Source organism: Pholis gunnellus, assembly GCF_910591455.1.
Source record: "Pholis gunnellus genome assembly, chromosome: 12".
Lineage (NCBI taxonomy): Eukaryota > Metazoa > Chordata > Actinopteri > Perciformes > Pholidae > Pholis > Pholis gunnellus.
The window spans coordinates 3,925,181-3,946,323 of NC_136539.1; the positions used below are offsets into that span (position 1 = coordinate 3,925,181).

The 21,143-nt window shown below is 41.6% G+C and overlaps 2 protein-coding genes across 12 annotated transcripts in view; both read right to left on the reverse strand.

Annotated features, from left to right (window-relative positions):
- LOC306704181 (LIM domain only protein 7-like) overlaps positions 1-10,009 on the reverse strand; it is a 47,471-nt gene extending 37,462 nt beyond the window's left edge. For 4 of the 11 annotated variants that reach the window (XM_079170417.1, XM_079170419.1, XM_079170418.1 and 1 more), the window contains exons 1-3: positions 9,850-10,008; positions 5,307-5,377; positions 2,781-2,850 (exon numbers count right to left, since the gene is read on the reverse strand). In XM_079170417.1, coding sequence (XP_079026543.1) covers positions 2,781-2,850; positions 5,307-5,377; positions 9,850-9,918 — 210 coding nt within the window. In that variant the 5' untranslated portion in view covers positions 9,919-10,008. Of the gene's footprint in view, positions 1-2,780; positions 2,851-5,306; positions 5,378-9,849 lie in introns of all 11 variants that reach the window. The other 7 variants (XM_079170420.1, XM_079170416.1, XM_079170414.1 and 4 more) reach the window with 5 other exon arrangements.
- A 1,795-nt stretch (positions 10,010-11,804) lies between these two features.
- On the reverse strand, positions 11,805-15,811 carry uchl3 (ubiquitin carboxyl-terminal esterase L3 (ubiquitin thiolesterase)). The gene is made up of 9 exons (XM_079169582.1): positions 15,683-15,811; positions 15,489-15,500; positions 14,443-14,571; positions 14,109-14,265; positions 13,275-13,360; positions 12,965-13,012; positions 12,769-12,844; positions 12,606-12,664; positions 11,805-12,514 (listed from the first exon to the last, which is right to left on the reverse strand). The coding sequence occupies exons 1-9, from the start codon at positions 15,722-15,724 to the stop codon at positions 12,431-12,433; spliced, it is 693 nt and encodes a 230-aa protein (XP_079025708.1). The 5' UTR covers positions 15,725-15,811; the 3' UTR covers positions 11,805-12,430.
- Between the last annotated feature and the right edge of the window lie 5,332 nt (positions 15,812-21,143).

Sequence of the window (21,143 nt, forward strand, 5' to 3'; positions counted from 1 at the left end):
GCCCGGGTCTGGAGCCAATGTTGCTAAATATTCCGCAAAACCAGAGATTTCCGTTTTGTTTTCTTCCCCCCTCTTTTCCCTCCCTGAGCTTTTTATTCTGCTACAGCTGAAACCTGGTGCCGATTTGAGCGCTGAATCTTTCAGATAGCAAAACTAAATCCACAGTTATGACCATAATGCTAGGAAACGTTCATGTCTGAGCGCTAATGAGGCATGTTTGCAAAGAGCCTTGCATTGGGCGGCGATTCAAGTTATCACATTACAGACGGATTACTCTTCCTCTGAGTTTCTTCCACGTGCCATTTAGACAGTTGAGCATGATACAAATTTCCAGTTTCCTCTTCTCTGACAACATTTAGTGGAGATGGATAGCATTCATGAAGACAAATCCGACACAATAATCCTCACCATCTGGAGACAATCGGCTAAAATTATACAATCAAATGCTTAAACGATTTCACAATTTCAGAGATCACAGCTCAAATTTAAATTTTGAAACACTTAATTTCAACACTCAAGGTGAGACACTATGGGCAATAACATGTTTGGAAAGAAACCATCCAAACTACACATTTGGGTGTTTGTTTTACTGCTTTGTCTATTTGCGTCTGTAGATATCGCCCATTCCCCAAACATTTGCATTAGATAATGCCTCATTTGCATATTTAAACATACATTTTCAGAAAACTTGTAAAGCAAAAAAATCATTGTCTTTGTGCAAGTTATAAACTGGGGAAGTTTCATTGAGATATCCATTAATTAAATTTCATTTTTGAACCTACACGTTATTATTCATGGAGATGAGAGACAACCTCAGCAACACTACCTGAATACTTTGGGAGAAAACGCTTTTCTCACACAGCAGAGTGAGAGAGAGTGAGTAATGTTTGTTTTTTGGAGAGCTCTCTCCTTTTCTCCATGTGGTTGGCAGTAACTGATCGCCGCGGGCCAACCGGGAGCCTTCACATTCGCTGGAGAATTTATGATCAGGTGGTTTCGGGTTTTTGTCCAAGTGCTCGGAAATACCACACCGACGCTGCCGTCGGAGGACACACTGTACCTCATTACCTCAGCAGGTGTCCAGCCAGTTGTACTACAAACGGTCCAAAGCAAACTGGCAGTCAATTCGATTTATGTCATATCACAGATATGACGGCGCAGTGTTTGTTAACGCAAGTACTGTGTTTACTGTTGACGTCGAGCATGAATGCCAGTCTGTTTCTTCTACTTGACATTGTCCTGCCAAACATGTTGAGCGCTACTGAGCCCACCGCCGTACACTCAGACTGGCTGGGTTAAGGTTTGGATTCTCTGTAATTCCTCCAGACAGCTGGACCCAATTACTCCCACAAGAGAGAGCTTTGTGAAGGATGGGTTTAAGGTAGGGTTTTCAACCCTCTACTTCCCGAGCACTTGTGTGCCGACACTCCCAAAACATTTACTCCACTGTGGGCCAAAAGGCCTCTGCCACGAGCTGCCTCAATTTGAAGACATTGCCGGGTCCAAAAAGGTGAAAAGGTTTGAAAGCAATGATTCAATAACAGGTTGTTACGTGAGCCGAGCTCTGCCCTCGTCTGATCTCCCGTCACTCAATCAAAAACGTAATTATCCTCACAGGCACAAAGACTTTTCTGTCTGAAATGACTTTGATTGAACGCAGCCTCAAGCATAGCAGACATCATATTTAGGGTGCGCTCAAATGCGGCCAGTGGCCTTTCAAGCAGCTCCGCGTTCGCCAAACTTATTAGTGTGGACGGATATGAGGAGCGACAAGTCACTGAGGCAAACACCTCTCTCTCACTGGCAGCCGTGCCTCAGACCTGTCGCCAGTCAGCTCAACGGCTGCTTGAGCATTTGTACATCAGTAGTAACAGGAGACAAAACCGTGTACGAAGGAAACTAGGATGAGCTGTTGAGGATATGCACCCTTTGAGGGGAGACACCCCGATCAGTTTTGAGATTTTGGGCCATTTTGCTTCCATAACATGTTTTCTTTCAGAACATTCAAAATATGCTAATATATTTGCCTATTCAAACAAAATGATTATCTTAAATCAACTGGTGACGTTTCATGGAGATATCTATTAGTTCTTTTTTTTTTTTACCATATTCTCCTATATGTACATGTACATGTGTAGAACAGTCTTCAAAGTAGAAGCCCCTTCCTTTAAATTTCAAGTAAATGTATGGAATTTGGCAGGCATGTATATCATGTCCAGACTTTAAAAAAAAGGCTCTTGGAATGATACTGCAAAGCCAACAGGAAGTCAGCCATTTTGAATTTTCTATGCAGCGTTTGGGTTTCCTCTAAATTATTACATTTTTCTCAGACTCTGAGCCAGACATCTCCACTTCAGTAGCACTATACACCAAACCTTTCCAGTTTCAACATCTATATTTATTCCTAAAAACATGGCCACAATGGCTTTTTTAATGGCTGTTGACAGTATTTTCTTATTTAGGAAGTGATACAAAATTCCCTCAGTAAAAACCTTTGACTCTAAAATGTCAACAACATTTGAATATGACTTTATTCAATGGTCAGATTTCTGTTCTGGAAATGTATGTAGATTAGCTCATATTTGATAAGCCTAATTTGCATACTTAAACAGACAGTTTCGGAAAACTGAATCCCCTTAATGTTAGTAATCAGCTGGGGCAGTTTAATGGAGATATCTATTAGTTCAATATTGTACCCTATTCATGAGTACCTCCACTTAAACCCAATGTACATGCAATGCTCTATGCCTCACATTTAAGCTGAATAAAAAGAGACTTACCAGTCCAGCAATAGGCGTGGGCAGCCTGTTAACCCTCCTGATGAGACCAGGCTTGATCTTGTTGATCAGACTGCAAGCAAAAGAAAGAGAGGGACCACATCAGGGACAGGAAGAGGGTAAGTGAAAGCACTCGGTCATTGGCTAGTCTGGTCTCACTAACAAGGAACGAACAAAACGTGTTGCAAAGTCTCTGTGTTGTGTGTTTACGACTTTGTTTAATGGCGGCCACCTGGCTTCGGTTTAGTAAATGGCTAGTGGTGCACGGTGATGTAAACACGCTGGGTCCCCGGCTCCTGAAACATCTCCTCTTCTGCTGGAAAAACCCCAAACAAACAGGAATCACCACCTACCAGCTCAGAAAAACTGGTTTTTCATAGATGATGGTGCTTTTCAAAGGGTTCCTTTAGTCCATGAGGTAAAAAAGTAATGCCACAGTGTACATTTTTTTACAGGTACAGGTCTTACATTCACAAGTAAAATAGCAGAGGAATTAGCAACAAAACATACTCATATTATGGCTACAATTTACAAATGATCTTATTTCCGTGTTAATGTTTTGCTCTATGAAATATAAAACACCATAAAAGTGAAGAATGCCTGTCACAATAAGAGCTCATGGCAATGTCTTCAAATGTCTTGTTTTGTCCAACCAACAGTCAAAACCCTAAAATGATTCAATTTACCACAATGCAAGAAACGAAACAGCCGCAAATTCTCCCGTTTGAGAAGCTGGAACAGTTAAAAGTTTGCAATTTATTTTTTTTTGCTTGAAAAGCGGCTCAAACAATCAATCGATTATCAAAATAGTTGCCGATTGATTGAGCAATCGTTGCAGCTTGAAGCATCACAAGTAATAGCGCTCGTGTGCAGAATGGCTCCTTTCAGTGAGATGTTGCCACATCATTTATTGGATTGTCATTACAGATGCATGGATAGGATTGTTCGACTAATATTAACAACTTGATATGCTGTTGGGTTTTGAATCTCTGCAGCATGTTTCATATTTGGTCCTTTGTTTTGTCATGTAACATCTTAATCTGCAAATAAAAAGTGCAAATATCTTTCTGTTGTTTTCAGAAAAGGAACACATGTTAAAGTGTTAAAGTGTGTCTTCTGCTCTCAGTACAGCAGAAGGGTGTGTGGGGGGGGGGATGTATTTTGTATGGGTTGACAATAGATGCAGAGAAAGAATGCAACGGGAATGTGATTTTAAGTTAGTCATTTAGCGGTGAAACAATAGAAAGCAGTGATGTGTCATCAGATAACACACACTGTAAGCCAAGTAGGATGTAATCATGTGTGCGACCCGCACCAAACATTCCTCTCCGAGCAGCTGTGATAACCACAACACAATGGGAACGGAGGCCGAGTATCTAGGTGAAAGCGGTTTTAATCTCGGCCCACCTCTTCCTCGCGCTGAGAGAACACGGACAGCCCCCCCCCCCCCACGAGCCACAGCGTCTCCACGCAATCAGTGGAGTCAGGCCCGGATCAGCAGAATGAGGGGCTTTCTCCTTTAAACGATGCTGATTGAGGTTTAGAAAGATTCTGCATGGGCCGCTGGTAATTACAGCTTCCCGCTGATGCGTGCAAATCACATCGCTGTGTCCATCCACCGGGGCGGCCCACACACACATACACACAAACACACACACTCTTAGCAGAGCAGTCGGTGAATCGATGCAAAAGCCAATTCGGCGTAGATCAGGCGGCAACTTTTGCTTATGAAAAATGAAGCCAATGCTGAAGTTTCTTTAACTTGCATTCTTTCTAATGACCAGCAGGAGGTGGTTGTATAGAAGTCTATGAGAAAATGACTCTACTTCTCTCTTGATTTATTACCTCAGTAAACATTGTAAACATGAGTTTATGGTCTCAATCTCTAGTTTCAAGTCTTCTTCAACACAGCATGATGTTCATTTAGTAAATGATGGTCCATTTAGAGTCAAACAGACCATAAAGCAGAGTATGCTTTAGGGCGGGCTTACTGTGATTGACAGGTCTCTATCAAAGACATACACAGCGTCTCTGAAATCCAAGATGGTGACGGCCAAAACGCAGAATTTGAGGCTTCAAAACGTCCACAAACCAATGTGTGACTATGTCCACTTCTTATATCCAGTCTATGGCATTGATAAATGTGCTCCTCTTAACTCATCACAACTCTCTCCACTCACTACATGGCTTCACATTAAAGTAAAGGAAGGCACTCAACAGATCTGTAAAAATCTGTCAGACACAAACTCCTCTTGAAATAGATCACGCTTCGCATCCTCAAACAGTTCCACAGAGGGCAGATCCGACACCGGCGGCATCAAATGACCACACAATGCAAGCCCCATTGTGCTGTCTGGAAACACTGTCTGGCTCACTTCATGTGGCTGACAAACAAACAGCGGCCCGGCAGGGGGTCCGCCTGGGAAATATCAGCAACACTTACGCTGGGCTGCAGAACCTGGAGGAGAGCAGGAGGGCTTCCACAGGAATGAATGGCTCGAGAGAGAGGCGCTTGGGGAAAGTACTTACTCACACAGCAGAACTCCATTCTCCAGCGCTGATCGGAAGTCGTCGCTCCCGAATCTTTTCTTGGTTGCTGCCTGGAAAAAGAGAAAGAGAAAAAAAAAGTGGATACAAAAACAGTGAGCAAAATAGCGAGAGGGGCTGGGTGAGGAGAGGAGGCGGGGGTTAGTGTGTGTTTGTGTGTGAACGGGGTGGGGAGGTTGGAGAAGAAAGGTAGGATGTTGAGAACAGTAGCAGAGGAAGTGAGAGGTATTTCCTTTGAGTTCCTACAGTGTCTCCGGGACAGAGTTGAGTCTCGCGGTCCTTCAGGTATTCCTCGGGAGACTCACCCTTCTCCTCACTTCGGTGCTAAAAGTCGCTGGTAGACTGGAGAGCTGCGCTAAAACTGTGCTGGAGCCAGGCTGCCCAGAGACCGCAAGGCTACGGGAGCATCTGGAGCGCTGTGTTGTAGCCTCATGCCTTTCCCATGATCACAAACCACCGCTGCGTGGAACACCAAGAGTCATTATGCAGGCTGCGTGCACGTGTGACGTCCAGCGCGCACACACATGCACGTACACAGTAGACACACTGAAACAAACATCCTGGATTTTAAACACAACACATACAAGTGTAGTCTTTCATTCATGCAATCTGTATTTCCTTTAAAAGGCAAAAATGATATTGTTTTTTTTTTATGTTTTCATACTTTGTTATGGGATATCAAAGTCACGCTGACGGCCACTCCCTAACACGAACGTCCTGAATTTTTCCACCAGCAACGTCTCGACAAATCAGCACCTGAGCTGCTACATCTGACACAAATCACAAAACAATTAGAGTGTAAACTTCTACCAGTTCTGCACAATCGTCTATTTTATTATTTTAGAAAATATTCATAGTTTTTAAAAATCTGGAAGAAAAGACATTTATGCATGGATGCATGCAATTTTTTGTATTGTAGATAATACAGAAGTAGCAAAAGAAATGCTCAGAAATGCTTTACAATGTGTGGAAAACATTTTGAGACATCCTGGTTCTGGATCCGTCCCAAACACTAATCACGTGGCCCACGGCCTGACTTTAACCACACGTTACACTGAAACCAGTTTCTGCTAAATGATCCCAGTCAAACAAACAACCCGAGACTACTGATGAATTATGAAAAACCCTTCCCTGACCTTACGCACCGCCATGTGTTTGACTTTAAGTCTTTAATTTACAAATGAGCACACATATAGGCCATTACACTGTAAGTACAGTAATATAAGACAGCTGCCATTAACCAAAGCACACACACACACACAGGCAAACATGCACACACGCACAAGGCAAAACAAGTCAAACAGGTCTGACAAACCAAATTGGTCAGATGTGCCTTTTCCCTTTGAAGGGAAAGGGACAAAAGCTGGGACAATTACTGGCACAGCTAAGTACAGGCCGTCATCTTTCGGAAGGAGAAACCGGAGCAATACAGACTGACTGTATTACACTATTATTATTTTATTGTTTCACACAAAGTCCTGCTACACCTCTGACCACACCCTGTGTAACCTGAGCTGGCCTCAAATACCCATCATTCCAAGGGAATTAGACACATTCTGTAATAGAGGAAGGAGCTTAAAGTTCTGACACACTGTCCTCGCACAACGCCATCAAGCCATCGTCGGGACATTCTTGTTACCTGCTCCTCCTTCATTGACAAAAATACAAACACAACCAGACGCTGAATACAGGGAACACAGACAGATGGGCGAAGCTGCAAACAAACAAACACACACGTCACACACACACACACACACACACACACACACACACACACACACACACAGAAAACAAAGTTCACAGTGCAGTTAGCATATGAAATCCTGACCCCTGCTGTTCTTTGGGTGCGGCTGGGATTCGTGTACGCAAACAAACAATACAGGTGGAAACGGTGTCAAACATGTTCCCTCATGGAGCTCACTGGAGGTGTTTGATAGGAAAAGAAACAGAGTGAATGTGATAATCAAGATATTATCTCCCCGTCCTTGCGTGGAAGGTGGGACCCACCCACAGAAACTCGCGCTGAGCCGGCCGTAACAGAGCAGGTTTCCTCTATATCGTCATCATTAGAGGTATTAACTGTCCTCAGATCCAGATCCAGCCCCCCCCCCCCCTAATCTGAACCAACATACTGCTGCTCTGATTTAACGGTGGAGATTTAAGGCAGAGGGGGCAGAGATTTAAAAAAAAAAAAAACAGCTTGCCGCAAACTCCACCGTCGCTCCCCTCAAGAATGTGGTCCTCAGAATTCTTACGGTGCGCCGATGCATGCGTGACATGAATTATTATCAGTATTATTGCAATGAATCCAAGAATAATGTCTCGGTAGAACACACACAATCAAGAGGAACTGAGGACTTTTTCTCTGCGTCCGTGACCACAACTATTGTTTATTCATGCGGGGCACTGAGGCAAATTGGGACTCAAGGTTTGTGCGGGTGCACCCCCCCTCCACTAATTGTTCCTAAAAATTCTTCTGCAGAAGACAGGCGCGTGGGGTCGTCAGAGGGCAACTAGGGCACTGTCCACATATTTCGGTGGATCCGACTCAAGAGGCGTCCACCAGTGCAGGAGCCGTCGGCGACGACGCCATCGACGTTGTCGGGACATCAGCGTTCATTTATCAACCTTTTTCAATAAAACAGCACTAATTAGATCAGTAACTTAGCTGGTGTTCATAACAGACTGCGTTTCTGTGTATATGCATGATCTTCTGACCTGTAAGTTGCACAAACACTGCCACTTGTTCCTGCTCGTCAACACTTACACGGCCTCTCCTATTCAATTAACAAGGACCTCCATTATTCCGCCGGGCTCTGCGGCTGTAGGACGCAGCGGCCGGCGCTGGCTCTGTTCACAGCCATGGCAGCAAGCTAATGCAGGAATGTGTCCATGTGACAAGCTCCAGACCATTTAGTCGAGTTTTTTTTTAACAATACCACCAACCTCGCCGTGCACACATGCCTCTGTTTAAAGCGCTATGAAGCCCGAGCAGTTTGTTAATCATTCAGTGGCAGAATCCAAGAGCCACAAAACTTCATCTCAGAGGGTCAAGTGTGCCAGAATCTCTGCGTACTTGTTTCCATTACGACCAAAATCCCTCTCATGCCTACACTGTTAATACACTCGGCCTGCACCTTTTACCTTTTACACTTGCTTCCTGCTCCACCCCCCCCCCCCCCTCCCACCTAATCCTCCTGCCCCCTGCCTGAGATCATGCCCCCACCACGGTGCACGAGGTAACCTGCGACAATGGGCCAGTGTGTGAGCGCGAGAGACACTGATGTCACATCGGAAGAATTCAGATTCACCCCCCCTCGTGAAATTAGAACAATATTTGTTTAGTTGCAGCCCCTCCAGCGGCTCCTCGCCACCCTGCTGGGGAGAGAATTTGCGAGATGAGGAAACATAATTTCACCCGCTTGTAAAAAAAAAAAAAAGAGAGAGAAAGAAAGAAAGAAAGAAAGAATGAGAGTCTGGCTCGCGGTTGAGTGGAAACTTTAAATGATTTCACATTTTGGGAATGAAATGGGACTTGTTTTTAAGGGGCTGGTGGGTAGTTGGTAGCTGTTTTGCATTTTGAAAAGAGGAAACTTTATGATTATTAAAGTAGCTTTTTGACAGAACAGTAATCACTTGTTGAAACCTCTACTCTAAATACATGGCGTGCTTTAGAGAAATGGTCATAAATAGCACACGAGCCATAAAGTGTGACTGATATTTTTTTCATTTCTGATTCATTACTGACACATGGAGTAACTATTTAAGTGTTCTATAAATGGCTTAGAGCATTCCTTATCATAGCGAGTGTCATGAACAAGGTGGGAACCCTAAACCCAGTCGATTCATGACTCCGGGTTGATCTATTCTTACAGCAAGCGTGTGGTAAAATAGCTATGATTCATAGATCACTCATAGAAGTTTTTTCTTAATTGCTCTGCTGTATTTCTCACGGCGTAGCCTGAAAGAGAAACCCTGGGATGAACATTAGAGAAACTGATGAGCAGGTTCTAGTCAAGATCTGACAAAAAGTAAGCAGTGTGAAAACAATGATCATGATGAATGGGGTCAAATCCACCTGTGCTCTGAGGACAGGTGAGATACAGGACATGGCTAAGGCTTGGAGTGGTTTAAAGCCACACGGTTTCAAGTGGCTGAAATTATACACTTCCACTCTATTATAACCTGAGAGGAGAGGTCAAAGGTGACACATGCCTCCATGAATCTGTTGTTCCAGGTTACTATTATCTGGGAACTCTTGTGGTTCAGCAGCTATAAACCCCAAGCGGGCTTTAAATCAGGGAAGTTTAGGAAAGTAAACCTCAGCTTTAAATCTCACAGCAGCCACACTTTAAAACTTCTTTAAACAGAAAACAAATCCACACAAAAACACCTGCTTTCCCGCATTGCCATGGCGATCACAAGCACTTTGCCTATTCGATTACAACTCTGATTTCCAAAGCTGTCAGTATCTGTGAAGAAAGGTGTTTCGGGAGTTTAAATAAAAGAAAACCTTTTTACTCACCTCAATCCATCTCTGCGCCTCCACGTAGGCTTCGTCGCAGCTGACCGCGGACTGCTCGCGCCACTCCATCACAGCGAACCTGTTATGTGCACCGGCGGGGCCGAATGAGTTCCTACAGTTCCCCGCATACAAAGTCCGGTGACATCAAATGTGGGCCAGTCCAAACAAGCAGACACAACACGCACGCACTTAACAAACAAACAAAAACCCGTCAAGCCATCTAGAGCTTCACCGGTAAAACTTGTAATCACACTACTCATTCATGAGAAATGCCTCCTATTGTTCGTTTCCACCCAGCCCGCTCGTTTCCACCCAGCCCGCTGTGCCTGAATGCAAGGTGGAACAGCGACGCGGAGCTCCGTTTGCATCACCTCGGGCTTACCTGTCCGTTCACCCGGCACGCCTGTGGTGCGTTTCTCTTCTGGGTATAGTTTCGACACACCGCTCGGTTCACATGCGATCAAACGAGATCTCCACAGTCCAACTGCGGGCTCACTTCGTCCCTGACAGGAGAGAGATTCACTTCTGGTTTAAGTTTAAGCATGCATGAGGCCGTGACGGAGGGGGGGGGGGGCCAAAGTGGGGTCCGAGGACCACCCACGGGTCCTTTTGAGCGGCTTCCAGGTGAGCGCACGCTTGAGTTGGCCCGTTATTTTCCCTCTCTGAGAGATTATTTTGATCCCAGTTTTGTTGTTGTTTTTCCCCGCTGACCGTACAGTCTGCAGCACAGCGGTGCGACTCATAACCAGCAAACAAGAAACAGTTCCTCAGCTCAAAATATCAGTATCAGTTTGAAGTCTGTGGACCGCGGAGTATAAAGAGTTGAGTCCTTGTTGAGTCCTTGTTGAGTCCTTGGGTAAACTACTTGGAGAAGTTCGGCTCGTTCTCCTAAAGCAAATCGCTCTCCTGCAGCGCCACCCAGCGGCGGCTCGGGTGCACTGCACGGCCTAGAAACAGAACTGATTTGCTGCCAGATTAAACTCCATCAATTGGTAATATAATTTAACAAAGTACCCTACCCTTGACTGAACTGAATATTTCTATTCCACTACATTTCAGAAGGAAATTATTTTTTTAATAGTATTTAATTTAGCTATTTCAGTGATTTAGTGACCACAGAACAAAGTCATGCCAGTAATATAAATAGCATAGATACAGCTCAAGATGTCCCTGTCTTTACTCAATGGTTCCAGTGGTGTCTTGGTGTCTTAATTGCAATCTATTGTCCCATTTCTCAATAAATTCCAATTGTTGAATCCTCAATACACATCAGTCTTTAAATTTAAAATATCTCCTCAACAGTAAGTGACTCAAAGTAAGAGGGTCCTCTTGGCACTATTGCCTTCTTGGGCGCCACTAACAGAACTTTAACCGGGTATCGATCATCTCACTGAACACTTTCCCTCGACAGATCGCCTAGATAGAACACCACATCATTTCCTTTGTAAATAATGACCAAATATCGCTTTCATTATCATTCCAGTGTTTTCTTATTTTCATAGTCTCAAAAAACACTAGTGTGATCTGCATTTTTCTCTCCACTCAGTCTCCAGCACGACTGTCATGCAGATGAAAAAGTACTTTTAGTCTTTAGGAGTAATGAGGAATCTGACTGTTTTTCCACAAACAATGCCCGTCCACATCAACGAGCTGGTGGTTGATTGCTGTATCTTAGAGACGTTGTACCTTCTTTGCATTACTATATTTTGCTTTATTTCCCCCCATTTCTCTCTAACAGACTGTGGAGATTCCTCAGCTCATTACTGGCCCACTGTATTATATTTGTATGGTTTACAGTGTGACGGTCACACGGCTGGGTTCGTGAGAGAAATCTGGACAAAATTATATTTATTTGAAATTCTCTTCAGTGGGCCTGATCAAGCCAATAGTCCAATATTATCTAAAAGATGGATAAATAACCACGATGTTTGGGTTACACAGAAGATCAACAAAAGAAAGGTTTAATAAATTTGCCTTTTATTTGACGGAAATTGTAATTCTTATTAGGAAAATGTAGGCACCTTCCACATGGATGTACAGCTTTTCAGAACATCATTACTGCATACAACAGAGTTAGGCTTCTCTGTTTCTTCAAAGGTATGACTTATTAATGAAAGCCTTGATAAACTCCTTCCTGCAGCTGGTTGACCATGTGGTTGGACACACGATCAAAAACAAATCCATACATGCAGCATGTATCATTGAACACGGAGCACATAAAAAGAAGAAGAAGAAGTTGAGCTGAAGAATCTTTTTTCACTTTCTTTCTTCATTGAAAGCCAAACATGCCATGTAAACAAACTTAAGTGCAGTGTCAAGATAGTACAGCTGATATCTGTTTTACAGTTCAGCAGTGAGGAAACAGAAGATTTTCATCTTAACAGGAAATACTTTTAGCAGCACTCTGATTCCCTTAGAATTTAAAGTGATTTATACCCAAAAATTGAACATTACTACAGAATGATACCCTGGATATGTTTAGGGGGGGGGGGGGGGGGTTCCAATGAAGTCAGCACTTGAGAATGTTTGGCAGTAATGTTTTTCTTTGTTTTCTCGGGGACAGAAGTGAGCTTCCTCAGTATTAATCTTTGGAGAGGGCGATGATGGTGAAACGCAGCTCTTGAGGGTCGCGAGCCATGAAGACCTTACAAACCTCTGCAGCGTCCTGCGGGGCAATCAAACACATGACGACTTGCAACTCAACCAGAGACAAAATATTGACGACAATTTGCCCGTTTGATTATGTGCAGTCTTACCTCCAGGAAACGATCTTCTGAGGTTTTTCCGTGGACAATAGGGAAAGGCTTCCGGCCATCTAGATTTATAATAATAAAAAAAGAAAGTGGATGTGAGTAATTATCATCAACAATGAGACAAACGCAGCTCAATATATTTGTGATGGAACAGTGGTTAACTCACCCAGTTCATATAACTGTCCTCCAACATTCACAAAAGCTATAAAATGCAGGTTGACTTTCTCATCTAAACTCGGGGCCTAAAACAGACAAGAAATGAACACAAAGGGATTTTGAGTTAAACACATTCCTAATAAACAAAAAGCAGAGGTGTTCTCGCCGTCTGAAGCATGCTCCTTTTACTAAAACTCAAAACAAACCTCAGTCTGCCCCTCCTGTGCACTGGATTCATGTGTAACGCGTATACTCTGAAACAGAAAGTAGGGAAAAGAGCCAATGAGGGTACGCAGTGGTTCCTGGTAGGTTTTTTATGGTATTGTGCTTATTGGTAATTTTACCAATCTCCTACAAAAATACATAACACAAGGCCAGTATTATCAACTGACAAATGACAGCTACAGAGCTGTTATACAAGATTGTAAATGCTAAAATGTGACCTGGACATAGATGATTCAGTGACCACTTCACCCCCCCATCCTTGAGCAAAGATGTTTTTATTTGGTTTCTCACCTCGTCTTTTTCCAGGAAGGCGGCTCTTTCCTCTGAGGTCATTTTAGACGTTTGTTCGATAAACTTCTTCAGTGGAGAATCAGACTCTGAGGACAAAGGACAACATGCAGTCAAATCTATGGAGTCAGTCGACATCAATATTATAACTGAATAAGTGTTATAAGGGGAAAAAACAGCAGATTTTAATGCCGCAGCGCATCTTATGGTTTTTGCTTAATTATACAATGACAGTTTGTTCAAATAAAATGGACTTAAATGAAATATTCAATTTGATTCTTTGGAGGAAAATGAATTGTTTATTAAGGGATGTATCTGTGAATGGTGGACGGATGAATCAATGGTTAGTGGCAGCCCTAGAGATGAGCGATGTGTCGGGTAGAGGTCGATTAACCGGTTTGGCCGATGGCACTGACAGTGTGCTCCGGACAAAAATGCCAGACAGACTTGGAATCGCGTTTTTCAATGTAGATTATATCAGAGGTAATTCTTTCAGAAAGGAATACTCAACTCCATAAAAATGTCCAAAATGTTCCTGCTATCGTTTAAAGATCCACTATCAGTCGACCTCATATTATAGTAATCAGAGGTTATGTATTGTAGGCTAGATAAATAAAATTGCTTTCTTGTCTTAAAACTAAGCAATACATAACTGTTCTAGGCTGAGAGAAAACAAAACAATGCCTTTAATTGTTTTGCTGCTAGTTTTGTTCTAAAAACATATTCAAATCCAAATTGAATGGATATAGTGTTATGTTGTCCTCTCACAGTCATTTTAACTCTGCAGGCATACGACTCTCTTCCAGTGAATATGACGTGAACAGCATGAATACTCACCGAATTCCAGGTGAGCCTGGTTGTTCGCCACTGCGTGAATTAATCCTATTGTTCCACAGGCATTTCCAATAGTTTGCTTGATGAAGTAGACGTCCGGAGACACCTCCTGTCGCTGACCCTTGAGTTTCTCTTCTTCTTCTTGCTTGAAAGCCTCATACTGGACAGGAGGAGGAGAGAAGAGAAATCTCTGTTGAACATTGTTTCTTAGCACATGATCCTGTACAACATGTACAGCAACTGTTGAGTCTCAACACACATCCATGTGGAGACCTGCACTATGGCCTATATCCACATGCAGTTAATACATTTCACACCAAAGATGTGAAGAAAGTACCTTATCCGTCATTGGGAAGAGAAGCAGCACTGCACACACTGGTCTTGGTACCATGCCGAGAAGCTCTGGATCCAATCCGTAGACATCTCCAAATTGCCAGGTTGGTCTCATTCCCAAGCAGTTGACGAACTACACAAAAGCTGAGAGTTCATTTGTACGCATACTAAGACGTAAAGCTAACCTAACCACATCTCGGCAAGGTAGAAAGGTTGACCTCAAAGTTACGTTGAATGTTATAGCTGGCTCCGGATACAACTTATTCCTGTCCTGTCCGTAACATAATCAAATATTATTATTTTTTTTAAACAAGTCAATGTCATTACACTCAAAGGAATATTCACAGCATATTACATTTCTGTTAGAAAATCTTACAGGGAGTTTCCCGTAAATATTACATTTTTGGTACAAAGCAAAAGGAAATTAGGAATTTCCAAGAAAGACAAGTTTTTATCAAAAGCCAAGCAAGTATTAATTAAACTTAATTGTCACATGTACAATTGAAACTGTGGATAAATATCCCATTTTTCATATACCGCTGACCTGCTGCGTGTTGACTGGTTACACTTGCAATGAATTTAAATGAATAGAAATAGGTATAGAATAGGAAATGTACCAATTCAAACTGTCTCCGTTCCCCCTCATCATCAGTGGCAAACTGTTAACCTGTGCAGTAGAGCTTTACCAAGTGATCCTGATGAGCTGGCACAGACTGAGACATCCAACCTCTTCCCATTGTTAAATGTGGACAGCATTGTGTGTGCGTGTGTGTGTGTGATTTATCCGGGGTTACATTGATCACTTTGCTCAGAGGCTTTGGCTACTTCAAAAAAGGAAATCTCTACTGCAGGACAGAGGCTACATTTTTAGTGAGATGTTATTGAAAATCCCATGGACAGCTGCATGAATTAGACCAAATTAACTTTACTCTATAGCGTTACGTTGGAGGTAGCACCATTGCTGGGTAGGCCTTGTTCCTCTGCAAGTCTCTTTGTCACTGTTTATTTAGACCCATCTGGTGTTAAATTAAATCAGAAGAAAATTCTCACCTTGGTCATGACCTGAAATGAAAGCACACAAATAGAAGTATTAGTCAAATTGCTTTTGGATTTGGCAAAGCAGCCAAACCGGTATTCAGCTTTTGTTCTAACTGCTAGCTCAAAGTTAGCTAGCCCTCACATGCTTGTTAATGAATGGCTTCGATAAAAACGATAAAGTTTGAAGAAGTATCAACAATACATACTTCTGGATTTGACTCCAGGGGCAACCAGCGTGGACTATCCATTCTGAAGTAACGTCAACAGTTACTTTGCTGTCTACCGAGAGCTAAACTGCTGAAACTGATTCACCAAAATCTGTTTGACAGCTCAAATTCGCTTCCGCGTCAGGAGAGTGCACCCTGACATTTAAATAATATGCAGGGGTACCTGCCTCTTCATAAACCATAAATACACCACACCTAATACTTTACACCACAAAAATACAAGTTACATATATTATAATCACAGTTGTGTTATGTTATTCTATCGTAGATAATTGTGTCTTGGTTCTTTGTCTGTAATAATAAGCATTTTTGAATGTGCTTCCCACACCGCCCAACAGTGGATCATTCCAGAGTCGCAGGCGTGTTTTGGACTTCAGAAAGACTTCTCAGTGGTTGTGGTTGCCCAGTCCCGTTCTGTTCTACACGGTGCGACATTTTCGTCCGCTTTATTTTTTATTAATGTCCGTGTTCCTAATCGTCTTCTCTGATAGCCTACTTTTGCTATAATAATGAGTTTTTTTTTTTTTTTGTTAATCTCGCAAATTAGCGAACTGGTTCGATTCATGAGAGACAGCGAGTGCGATTATTGACAGTGGCAAGTCTGTTGCACCATAGTGGCAAGTCTGTGGCAAGCGTCAGTCAGGTGTCAGGACAGCGGCAAGCGAGTTGAGTCACCTGAGCCACTTGTTCTCTGTATACATCCTTAAAAGAGTGACCACGTTGTACTTTTTGTTTCTCATTCAGTATGATTTCGCTGGGTTTTAAACAAAAAGGAACAAAATATATTCTTTCCAAATAATTACATTTACAACAATCGCGTTAAATAATGAAAATAATCCGTTTTATTATAATTTAAAAGTATGTATAGTTGAACACATTTTAAAATGAAAATCTGTAAAAAGTCCAATCCAAAATACATTATCTTCACTCTTCCTTTTATGTAGGTGCCACGAGCTGCCAGTGTCAATAGTGTCACAGGAGTGCCACCACTTGTCACGGACTGACACTAGTTGTCAGACGATTGACACTATTCAGAGAAATGCCACTAACCAGAGGATTGCCACTAGTCAGAGGATTGCCACTAGTTGTCAGAGGAATGCCACTAGTCAGGGGATTGCCACTAGTTGTCAGACAATTGCCACTAGTCAGAGGATTGCCACTAGTTGTCAGAGGATTGCCACTAGTGAGAGGATTGCCACTAGTGAGAGGATTGCCAATAGTCAGAGGATTGCCACTAGTCAAACGATTGCCACTAGTCAGAAGATTGCCACTAGTTGTCAGAGAATTGCCACTAGTGAGAGGATTGCCACTAGTGAGAGGATTGCCAATAGTCAGAGGATTGCCACTAGTCAAACGATTGCCACCAGTCAGAAGATTGCCACTAGTCAGGGGATTGCCACTAGTTGTCAGACAATTGCCACTAGTCAGAGGATTGCCACTAGTCAGAGGATTGCCACTAGTTGTCAGAGGATTGCCACTAGTTGTCAGACAATTGCCACTAGTCAGAGGATTGCCACTAGTCAAACGATTGCCAATAGTCAGGCGATTGCCACTAGTCAGAGGAATGCCACCAGTCAGAGGCAATCGTCTGACACCTAGTGGCAGTCCTGTGACAACTATTGGCACTAGCAGCGCGACACAAAGTGACACGTTTTTGAGCGAGGTTTGGTGTAAAATAGTCTCCTCATATATGAAAAACATCACGAGTATGTAGGAAACGTGTGAATTGTGAACACGTTGAAATAATACGATTTAAATATATTGTCATGTGTGTATCACTTATGATCCATATCCCCTAGAAGTTGTATAAATATATAGAAACAATATTTGTATTAGCATGTCTCAGTGTGTGCTAGCTTAATGCTATACGGTCGGGTCTAAACAGCTAACATTAGCTAACAAAACAAAAGCGTTATTGGTTTAAATTAGACAAAAACGTGTTTAAACTTGGTCACAACAGTGAAAAGTCAATCCTAGTGGATGAATTTACACTGATAATTGAAAAATATTACCAATATTAGCATACATATTGGTGTATTTTGGGGATTCACAGTCTCAATCAGAAAAATCAGAAAAAAGAAATAAACATTTGGAAAAAGTGATTGTATAGCATGTCGCAAAAAGTAAAAAAAAGTAATAGTATAGCACAGGGGTATTCAATTAAAATTCCGAAAGGTCCAGATTGAGAAAATCTCCTCATGCAAAGGTCCGGAACATTACAATAATATCTAACTTGCGCTATTTAGTGTCATATATATATTCAAGAAGCCTAGTAGTAGTAACAAAGTATCTGTGTAGTCAACAACTGTCAAATCAAATAAAGAAAGTACACATCAATTACATTTTAAAATCTAATATATAATTACGTTTTCAAATTTAAGTCTACAAATAGGCCTACGTCTGTCTGTAAACTTAGGTATTGACAAAATAAAAAAACGCAGCTACTCTGTGACTCAACTCAAATCCATACTGTGATCATAAAACTGACATGTCGTAACACCAATGGATGTTCTCAGCCCGCTCAGCTCGGCAGCTTCTTGACGGAGATGGGCAAAAATACATCAAAATGTATTTTGATACAAAATACAAAATACCCCCAAATAAATGTATTACAACAAAATACAAAATACAAAATACTGGTGCCAGAAAATGTAACAAAATACATGTATTTTGTATTTAAAATATAAGAAATACTTTTTTCTAGATTTTCTGTTTTCTCACAATTTGGTATAGCAGAGCATTCAGGTTTGGCCTATATAATGTACACAAAGCTCTGGTGAACCCCACAAAAAGGAAGAACAGTCACAGAATGTCAATGTAACTAAGCAAAGCTATTGAAAGACAACAACTCCATTGATTATGTATATATATATTTTTATTAATGGGACTTAACAGCCCATAAACTTTGGCTTTGTATCAACAAGAAAATATTCATCACATATGACATACAAGCTCCCAATCTCCCTCTTCCTATAGCTAGCTACTCAACTGATAAGTTAACTTGCTAAACACTGGCTATGCACTAGCCAAGACAGCATGCTAGCGTCATTAGCATGTTAGCATCGATCGCTAGCTTGATATTATAACCATCACCATGTATATACAATAGGCTATGTAGCCAGACCCAGCATAAGTTACACATCAAGCTAGTTGACATCTGTCACACTCAGATACAATATTTAACTTAATCCGTTGAACTTGAAGATCAGAAGACTGAACTCGTGAACTGTTTTTTGATTCGTGGAGAAAGTATTTTGAGTATTTTAAATACAAAATTACTCCACTCTAAAGTATTTTGTTACAAATTACGTTAGATTTTGAATCGGCCCTATCAAATACAAATTACAAAATACTCAAAAGTAATTGAAATACGTATTTCAAATACAAGTAATAGAAATACTGCCCATCGCTCGCTAAACTGACAAACAGCTCAAAGACACTCTTTGATCTTAATTGATTAAAACATGATGCAATCATATCTAAATCATACTGTTGTGTTTACAGAAGAGATATAATGTAGTTGTATATAATATGAGCAACAATTTGGACCTGCTCAAAGATCTGGAGCCAAGATTAGGGACCACTGTTTGTATATTAACTGTTAAATCACTGACAAGTAATTAGTGGATGAAAAAGTATTCAGATCCTCACTGCAATAAACGTACTAATACCATACGGATGAAACAGGAATCCACTTCGAGTAAAATACCTGCATTCAAAACCTTAGTCAAGTATGTTATTATCAGCAAAATTTACTTTAAGCGCAGAAAGTAAAAGTACCCGTGCAGTAAAATGTACATGATTTGCCCCTGACCTGTTCTGAAAATCTCCCCCTGACGTCTGAGTCAGAGTGATATCCGGTTTATCCAAAGACGAGCATTGTAACCAATTAGATGTAGAGATACAATGGAGACTGGGTCCGCCCACTTACTGTCAAAAAGAAAATCTACTCGCAAGCGAGCAGAAAAAAGACTCGCGAGCAGGCAGAATAAAGATTAGCGAGTGAACAGGTTTAAGCATCTTGAGCGACTTTTGCTCGCGCGAGACGGACTTTTGCTCGCGCGAGACGGACTTTTGCTCGCAGAGTGATATAAAAGCGCTCGTCAAAGTAAAATACGCGCGCATGGATCTCATTTGCGCTCTCGGATTTTGACAGTGATTTGCCTTCATAGTTAGTGTTCGTGTTAGTGTCTACTGGACTGTAAATGGAGAATGGAGTTTCTGCCATCTAGTGTCACATTTGGCTTTGGCAGCAAAGGGCAACAGATTCAGACAGCAAGGCCGAGATCCTCCTTGTGGCACTAGCACCACAGTGGCAAGTCTGTGGCAAGCGTCAGTCAGGTGTCAGGACAGCGGCGAGCGAGTGGCACTTGTTCGCCACCTGTCAAGAAGCAGAGATGGGCAGTATTTCTATTACTTGTATTTGAAATACGTATTTCAATTACTTTTGAGTATTTTGTAATTTGTATTTGATAGGGCCGATTCAAAATCTAACGTAATTTGTAACAAAATACTTTAGAGTGGAGTCATTTTGTATTTAAAATACTCAAAATACTTTCTCCACGAATCAAAAAACAGTTCACGAGTTCAGTCTTCAGATCTTCAAGTTCAACGGATTAAGTTAAATATTGTATCTGAGTGTGACAGATGTCAACTAGCTTAATGTGTAACTTATGCTGGGTCTGGCTACATAGCCTATTGTATATACATGGTGATGGTTATAATATCAAGCTAGCGATCGATGCTAACATGCTAATGACGCTAGCATGCTGTCTAGGCTAGTGCATAGCCAGTGTTTAGCAAGTTAACTTATCAGTTGAGTAGCTAGCTATAGGAAGAGGGAGATTGGGAGCTTGTATGTCATATGTGATGAATATTTTCTTGTTGATACAAAGCCAAAGTTTATGGGCTGTTAAGTCCCATTAATAAAAATATATATATACATAATCAATGGAGTTGTTGTCTTTCAATAGCTTTGCTTAGTTACATTGACATTCTGTGACTGTTCTTCCTTTTTGTGGGGTTCACCAGAGCTTTGTGTACATTATATAGGCCAAACCTGAATGCTCTGCTATACCAAATTGTGAGAAAACAGAAAATCTAGAAAAAAGTATTTCTTATATTTTAAATACAAAATACATGTATTTTGTTACATTTTCTGGCACCAGTATTTTGTATTTTGTATTTTGTTGTAATACATTTATTTGGGGGTATTTTGTATCAAAATACATTTTGATGTATTTTTGCCCATCTCTGACTGCTTGCATGTTGTTGCTAACGTCCCCAAATAATCGTTAGCATTCGGTGCCTAGCTAACGTAGCTTGAAACAAGTATACGTGCAACATATAATACCTGAATAAAGCGGTTTAACGTTACAAAATAAGTCTTGCCTTGTATGAAAAGCAGGGAACTATCAAAATACTCCCACAAGCAGGTTCA